The sequence below is a fragment of the Wasmannia auropunctata genome, unplaced genomic scaffold (genome assembly GCF_000956235.1).
Source record: "Wasmannia auropunctata unplaced genomic scaffold, wasmannia.A_1.0 LD335982.1, whole genome shotgun sequence".
NCBI lineage: Eukaryota > Metazoa > Arthropoda > Insecta > Hymenoptera > Formicidae > Wasmannia > Wasmannia auropunctata.
Window position 1 is genome coordinate 8,444 of NW_012026908.1, and position 9,045 is coordinate 17,488.

Here is a 9,045-nt window from a genome sequence, read left to right on the forward strand (position 1 = left end):
GTATGTAAGAAAACATATACTGACTTTCAATACACGTCGTAAATTCGGAATAGATTATAATAAAAATAAAATTTCCAGACAACATAAAGTTTTAAAATCGACGCATAAGACGTCTTTTTTTAGTCCTTTTAGACTTTTAGATAGTTTTCATGGAACTATCTGAAAGACATCTTAAAGACGTCTTATGCTTCAAGTTTAGACTTATATTGTTATAAATATATTTAAAAGTAAAACTTTTTGTTTTTTAATTTAAACTGCGTATCACTAATCACGCATGATTCCCATTACCTTCTTATATTGTTATTGTATTTTTAATATCGAGAATCTTATAGGTTACAATTTACTATTGTATATCGAGATTGTATACTATTTAATATCGAGAATCTTATATCTATTACAATTTACTATTGTTAATAAAAACTGATTTATGTAATTAATTTTATATGCATTTAGTTTACCACATCTTTAACATGATTAGTATTGTTTTACTGCCAATTGCGGTGTGCATTTTTAAAGACGGCATACGCATAAACGAGTCTCAGCTAAGACAAGTGATACAGATGATTTTACCTAAACACTTCGTTGGAAAAGAAAGCTATCTCTATCTGATTTTCCTACACTCGGGCGCAGCAGCTTGTATAGGTGGAATAGTGTTGGTGTCAACACTAATGATGTGCGTAACATACACCAAACATGCCTGTGGAATATTCAGAATTGCCAGGTAAAGAAAGAAATATATGTATATACAAGAACAAATGCATTAGTCTTCTTTGTCATCTTTCTTCTTGTTGTCATCTAAAAAAAATTTATATACATAAAATGAGATCAATAGTAAAATTATAATACTTTAATGATTCTGAAAATTATTAAACTTTGCTTGCAGAGTTAAAATTATTCTATTGTATTAAAATTTTTGTTATTAATACAATGAAAAAATTCTCGGGAAAATTACGATTTTTCAAAGAAATTGAATTTTATTTTGAAATATATTGACCTACTAAAACTCTTTAAAAAAAAAAGAAAATGATTATGCCAAGTACAAAAAAGTATTGTACGTTACATTCTAAATCAAAAATATTATTTTAACAAATAAAAATTGTCCAAAAACAAATATGAAATCATACAAGTTGCTAAGTATTTGATTAGACATAGAAACAAAAATATTTTTTTAAACCGTTTAACCGTTATATACATCTTATCAATTAAATATTAATGCAATCCGGGCACGCCAAGTTTTTGCTTCACTGTGATCCCATTGGTCATTTTAGTCACTAGTTCAGTCCAATTTCTAAATATTAATTAATTTTCATTAACTATTATCAAATATTATCATTAATTTATTATAAAAGATATCGCGTTAAACATTCCTATGTCCATGCGGTAAGAACACATTATGTTTTCGAACGGCGGGCGTAACCTCATATAAGAACGCATCCGACGGACAGTCGCTTTGAGCGTTGTGAATGGGGCTTGGCGGACAGTTTGAACATGACGACGACGAAGACTGGAATCGCCAAAGTGGCAAAAAGTAGCATTTTTAGAGACTCGATTTCGAGATCTCGGGATTGACTGCACCGATTTCATTCGGACTGGTCTCAATCGAAAGCTCGTATCGACATTATATAATGAAAGTGTCATTAGATTTTTTATTAGAACTTTCATTTCCGAGATATTAAAATTGGAAAATCTGACGAGGCAAAACTTCGAGATAAAGCTAGCGGTAGCGCCTCGAGACAATGCCAGTGCCGTATACTAATAGTCGTCACTCTACTTTTATATACTTGGCGTCGCGCCGCTACCGCGTAGCTTGATATATCTTTATAGAAAATGCATCTACTAACAAAATCTGTTTTGGTAGTAGAATCATTATTGTTCAGTTCATAAAATAATTTACAAATAAGAGTTATTTTTAACGAATTAACTTTTTACAAGAGCAGACTTATAACATTTATGGTATGTTAGTAAATTGATTTTATCCATAATTTTTATAAATATAAGTAATGAAATTCTTTATAGCTACCGTTTGGAAAATGCAATAACGGTAAATACACTACAAAATTTTAACTTGAAAAGCGAGATATTGATATCTAAGGAAATAATTCGAGCCGTAGATATTCATCGAAAAGCTATCAAGTTAGTATTTATCTAATATTAGTTACACAAATACATGAAATAATATTTTCTTTTTGTTGAAGGTTTACCGCGCTTTTCTTTTCTGGCTTCGAACAATCACGTTTCGTCTTAATAATATTTACCGTACTTACTTTGAGCCTTAATCTTTATGGAGTTAGTTTATCTGACATCATATATACATCAGAAAAAACATTTTTTATACATATTTTTTAGATAAGTAGTGTTCAAATTGAAAAGAATTTCTTATATTCTCGTATTAATATAAAATGATTAATTATAAGACAAAATATTAATTACAATGATGCATTTTTTAGATTTCAGTGACTATATCGCTTGAAGAGTTTACTGAAGAATTTTTTTTGCATTGTATGGTTGTAGGCGCCCTTTTTATATATTTATTTTTAATAAATTATGCTGGACAAGAATTTATAGATCATAATGATCACATATTTTCCACCGCGTAAGAGATATCATATGTATTCACGAATATATGTCAGTAGATCTTTTACAAATTTCGCATAATGAAGACTAGGACAATTTATAATTATATTACATATTAGAGTAGCATGCGATAAAAATTACTACTTTATCTTCAGTTACCGATTTGTTACCTAATCCTTACTTTGTAGGTACAACATTCAATGGTATATAGCACCATTACACGTACAGAAGTTAATATTATTTCTCTTGCAAAAAGGTATGAAAACCGACAGCCTCCAGTTTGGCGTATTGTTTTCGCTGTCTCTAGAATTGTTTGCCTCGGTAAAAATTGTTATATATTTTATTACACCGCATAGCATACAATGTGCGTGCGTGTGCATGTACGTGCGTGCGGGCGTGCACGCGCGTGCACGTATGCGTGTTTTTAATATAAAGCACATACTCGTGGTATAAGCTGTATATATTTAATTTTAGCTAACGAAGGCATCAATATCCTATTTTACTGTTGTATGTTCTATGCAATAGTGATGCAAAAATTTATCATCCGACGGTAGATTACAATTACGATCGAGTAGGTGAGTGTAAAAATAATTTTGTTTTGTTTAACTATTGAATGAAATTAAATCAAAGAAGTAACATTTCTTCTTTTTTAAATTATAACCTGTACTATCGGTAACGTAAGTAGAGAAAAGTAGTTGAATTTCATGTTGAATTGCTTGCACCTACGAAGTAGGTTTTTCACCTTTGAATAAAATTAATTTTAATCAAAAACTTTAAACGTCTTTTTCTTGTTTAAAGAAATAGAATATTAGAGTTATATAATGGTTACTTGTGGAGAAAATAATACATACATACCGTTAACAACCGGATATTACTTTGTGTTGCTCGTGTTGCTGTTTAGATATCTTTACAAACTCATGATGGCTTAAGATAATATATTCCTATTTATTTTTTACATTAAAGCAAATCTCACGTTATGTGATATTACAAAGACTGCAATAGGTAAACGTGTAATTATACACACCCTCGCACGCGCGAAGTACACATACGCACACACATGCTCCAAAAAAAACACACATATTTTTTTTCATTGGCGGACGCAAAGTTTTTGAGTAATTTAAATAGCACAATGCGTAAAGAACTGTATAGTTTTATAATTCTATAGTTCTTTATTTTAGCGCTTTATATGTTACTACACATACTGGTATTTAGCATATAGCTAACACGTCTTCAATGCGTAAGATTGTCGTGCTTCATGCCGTAGATATTCATCACAAAGAGCTATCAAGTTAGTATTTATCTAATTAGAAACACATGTAATAATAAATTTTTTTATTAAAGGCGCCGCTCTGCACGCTTACGTTTTCCAGTTTTCAGAGATTGCTATTTTTTTGACAGAAATTAGTTTGTGATTTGTTTTAAATATCATTTATAAAGAGAGTTATTTTTACATTATTAGACATATTCAAAGATGACTATTTTATAAGACTCAAAATTGTAACTTAAATAATTGTAATTGCAACTCAAATTTTGTTAACATTTAATTAACTTGATTTATTACTTTTATTACTGCAAAAATATGAGTTATTCCTTAAAAGTTGATTTGGCTATATTTAATTAATTAAATATTTTTAGTATTTTATATCTTTTTCTGAAATTTATAACGTGGCTAAAAAATAACGTTAAGTCCAGTAATGATATTATAGATAACACAATTCCTGGAAGAGTTTTATCGGTATCTGTGACAAATTAGAAGATAGATAAGAATGAAACAGCTGTCATAGATCACAGAAATGTGGAAACAACGATACCATACTTGCATTTAAGAATATTTAGTATATGTTGCAAAGTGGAGTAAATTAGAATTGTAGTTAAAATTAAATATATTTATTTAACTCTTCTCTTCTTTTTGTGTTAAATTTATTTAATCACTCTATGAACTTATTCTGAATTATGTCCATTATAAAATGCAAAACGATAAATATATCTTTACACAGTCAATCTCAAATAACTTCTGACTGATCTTGATGTTGACTTTGATTTTCAAGGAGACCATTGATCTTTGGTTGTTGTTTATCAAATTGTTATTAACAAAAAGTTAACAATATGAAGGTATGTTAAACTCCATATTTTGAATTTTACTTATACAAATATCACATTATTTGCTTATTTGTTTATTTTAGTGAATGCTTAAACGGTGAAAGGGCAAAACCACATAATTATGAACTCTGTCCGCACTGTAAGTAGGAAGTGGGTCTCGCTTCGCGTTGTAATCTATACGCATTGATGCAGTGGGTTCGCCCTCCCTTTTTAAGAGGCTCCATCATCGAAAAACTAGACGAATAGGTTTGAATTGGAACCTCGCTTCGCGTGGAAAATTGTTAATCTATGTGGAACTTTGTTTCATATGAATTTATAACTTTTTATGCGAAGTGAAATTCCAATCCAAATCTATTTGTCTAGTCTTTTTCGATGATGGAGCCTCCGTAGAGGGAGGCGAAATTCATTGCGTTTACGCATACACTTTGTTGACTTTGTATATTTATGTAAATGTTTGCGCGATTAAACTTATTTTGTTAATAACTTTTTAACAACGAATAACGGGAAAAGTTAATGATTTTGAAGGTCAAGATCAACATCAAGTAAGTCATTTAGGATTAATTATTTAAACTGAAATATTTACTATGTTTTTTCTTTTATATTGATAACATGGTTCAACAAAATTCTGTCTAAAGTGCTAAAGTACATATGTCTATACATATATCTTGAAGATTTTGTCGAGTTTTTGTCAGAATTTGCATGTTTTGGATTCTGAATAAATGAGGATAAAATGGCATTTTTTTGTCATTTTCAAAATTTTTTATTACAATAAAATTTTTTTCTAAAAATTAAGTTAACGGTATCTAAAAGTACAATTCTCAAGAGCTTAGAAATAAATTTAAATTTTTGATCACGCATTTGATTTTCATCAAGTTATAACTGCTTAAATTTCAGATATAGCTTTTTGTGTAATACATAGTAAGCAAAAAAACATATTTAAATCAATACATATTTAAATCTATCGCAGCAAATAAATAATTAGAATTAGAATTTAGTTGTAAAGATTAGTTAGGTAATACAAATTTCGAATTTACACGATATTCGAATTACACAGCATTATGTGCACAAAAATTAATATTGTTTATGTTAAAAAAATATAATCTGCACCTAGTCAGAGTATTTTTATTGTCTTTAGAATTTCTTGTCACGATAAAAGTTGTATATTACATGTAGCATTTTATGAATATTTATTTAAATCGCGATATAGACAGAATCGCATAAAATATATTCTAATTGATAAAGGCATTGATATCTTATTTCACATTATTTTGTGTGTTTCATGCAACAGTGATGAAAAAATTTATCAACCAATAGTGATTATTATTTTTAACGTAATACGTAGGTAAATTAAAAAATAAATTTATTCTGTTGTTTAATTTGATTTTTTTTAAGTTACTGTTGCGTAGCAGATGTTGCTACTATCCACGATAACCCCCTGGCAGAATGTTTTGGAGGAACGTGGTCGAAGAAATGAATATTTTCTTCTATATTGAGACTTTTATTTGCTCTCAGAGGCCGGTCGTACGGATTTCTTGTACAGAATAATGTAGCTGAATATGTCTTGTGTAGTTGCGTGCTTGCTATTGCGAATACTTGAGCGAAACGAAAAATATCTCGCACTTGTAACAATATCGTGTCGCGTAGCTATTACTGCGATCACGATCGATCTTGTTCTGAAAAATCGTTAGCGATGTCGATAAAGCATCGTACGCGCGGAGGGGACCGACGAGGCTCGAAATTTGCCGAATACAACGGCACGGACGCCTCGCGGAAAATTCCTACGCCTGGGCGCGCAAGTCCCTTCGCGGAAAATAAAATATGATGTGACATGATTGAGAAGCATATCGAACAGTTACTAATGACATAATAATACTTATTTTTAAAATTGCAGTGTGCAAATAATGCACACTGGTTACAAGTTTATAAGTATATAGAGAAGTACCCAAGTAACAAGAGACGTCAAGTGATGTCTTAACGTCTTAATGACGTCTCTAACGTCAATAAGACGTCACTTGACGTCAGCTTGCTACTTGGGTATTAATTGGTTTACACATCGATTTTGCCCGTATCATACTAACAATTGATAATTGCGTTCCCATTTGTATTTGAATCTCTGGCTGACTAATTAGAAAAGAGCTGTTGGCCAGTGATGAAAACGCAATCGTCAATCGTATACGGGTATTGGACTATGTTCATCAATTGTGAAACATTTTTTATTCTTAAATAATATTAATTTTATTAAAAAATACTTTAAATGTTTCCACGTTAAGATAATTAGTACAGTATTCACACAAATTTTGCACGAAGTAATACATATTACTTCCATTGGTATTACTCTGCGTCCGCACTAATTATTGTATATGTCCATTGTACTGTTTAGGTAGTTGAATCACTAACTTAACTATGATTATTTTTGTCCGATAATCGATGTTTATATACTTTTTGTTAAAAAAGTATTTTGTTTAAAAATTACGTTTTTACATAAGATGTTATATGTCCAATAAGTCACTTTTTTATATAATACAATCGCAAAGTTTTTTAGGCAAATAGCTTTTGCATTTTTAAAATAACTCTAAGACTTGGATTTTGCAATGCTTTACACTTTAACTGCGATAATTCTTTAGTTGATATAATTTGACAATAATTCGACAATAGTAAGACCGAAGAATCAACGTTACTCTTAAAAGAGAAAAGTATTGCGCGACTGTCCACGATGAAATGAAGTGTGCGTGAACACAGCACAATGAGAAATGACAACTGCGTCTGCGCGCATGTCGATCGAAAAGTTTCATGCGCGCATGTTTTTTTTGTGGGAAACAACATTCGCGCGTCGGTTGAATTTCCCTCGACGTTAAAACGATCGATCGCTTAATCGTTCGCCAATTTCTAAATAAATGCAGTTATGTTACGAGCGAGCCGATCTCGTGACGTATTTTACGACGGTATTAAGAAGATATATAAACAATTTAAGAACTTTTATGCTAGAAAAATGCAAATTTAAATATAAAATATTGATATCTCAAAAGAGAGAAAGGAATATGTAAAATGTTGTCGATTATTTCGTGTGTCAGTCAACGCGTATTGTTTCTGGCACAGTGATGATTCGTAACACGAGTTGGAATTTTAGATATCATCGAATTCTTTGTCTCATGCTGGGTTTATGGCCTTATCAACAATCCAATTTTGTTCAAATTCAATTAATGTTACTTTTTGGTATCTTAATCAGCTTTATCATATTCCAGGTAAATTATATTTGTTATCGTGTTTGTAAATATATTATTATTTTTTAATATATTATTTTTACATTTCAATTCTTGTAATACAATGTAACATGCGATATATTCTTTAATAATATAAATTAATATAGATAATTTATTATTAAGAATACGTTATATGTATAACGAATGTATAATACTTTTGAACAAAATTACTGTTTCAAATCGTTGGATATAAATTTAAAAGTGATTAAGAATTTAGAGGAATGCTGGTTCCGGACTGGAGTCAGTCTTCCGGAAAAGAAATAAGTTTACGAACTTATACTGCTTTATTCTTGTTGCTTAAATATATAGTGACTTGCTTCGCTATTTTTCGCATGACTTATGTGAGTAGCTTATAATGATGACGATAAATTCTTAGTGTACATTCGCGATCGATGTTACCACCTTGGAAGATCAACGAATACTGAGAGTATGAATATTTGAATTCTTAATAAACATGGAACATCACATAATAGGAATGTAAGGTCGTTTGACGATTCGAGTCTTCGACGGACATTGTGTTGTTTGTATTATAACACATGTAATTGGCTAGGTCCTGTAGCAAATTTTATAATTAGCGGAGGTAATCGGAGCGTTCTGTAACATTAAGTAACTTTGAAAGAGATCGATACGATTTTCAACGAAATATTTTAAAACCTTTAAATTTTTAAAATTAACTTTTAAATTTTTTTAAACGATTTTTTATTTTTTTAACAATTTTTCAAATTTTATGCAAATATTTTTTTAATTTACTTAAAAATCGAAACTTATATTAATTTTGCGCGATTTCTTACATTTGAAAATATTATAATACTTAAGAGGATGCTAAAGCCGTCTGTTTTATCGACAAAAATACTATTTTTGTTGGATACAAAATACTTTGTATTAATCGCATAGAATAAAATTTTCTTTTCCACGATTAAAACACACATGCTAATGCATCTGGCTCTGGTGTGTTTTGTACCAAAAACAGGAAAAAATTAAGAAATTACAGATTTCGTTATTCATTTTAACCTCATCAACATGGCGACTAATACTATCAATTTACCAAAACGTTTACTTCGTGAAAAAGTTAGGCAGGTTATATGCTCGAAATGAAGGCAGAGATCGGAAG

At 30.0% G+C, this 9,045-nt stretch overlaps 2 protein-coding genes across 2 annotated transcripts in view; both read left to right on the forward strand.

The window, feature by feature from the left end:
• Positions 1 to 18: 18 nt before the first annotated feature.
• LOC105454563 lies at positions 19 to 4,821 on the forward strand. The gene is made up of 6 exons (XM_011697239.1): positions 19 to 721; positions 2,017 to 2,133; positions 2,196 to 2,286; positions 2,448 to 2,593; positions 2,763 to 2,954; positions 4,758 to 4,821. Exons 1-6 carry the CDS (start codon positions 444 to 446, stop codon positions 4,819 to 4,821), a joined length of 888 nt encoding a protein of 295 aa, XP_011695541.1. The 5' UTR covers positions 19 to 443.
• Positions 4,822 to 5,187: 366 nt separating this feature from the next.
• Positions 5,188 to 9,045, forward strand: part of LOC105454564 — a 15,605-nt gene continuing 11,747 nt past the window's right edge. Inside the window, exon 1 of the mRNA XM_011697240.1 lies at positions 5,188 to 5,216. Within this exon, the coding sequence (XP_011695542.1) occupies positions 5,188 to 5,216 (29 nt within the window). The remainder of the gene's footprint in view (positions 5,217 to 9,045) is intronic.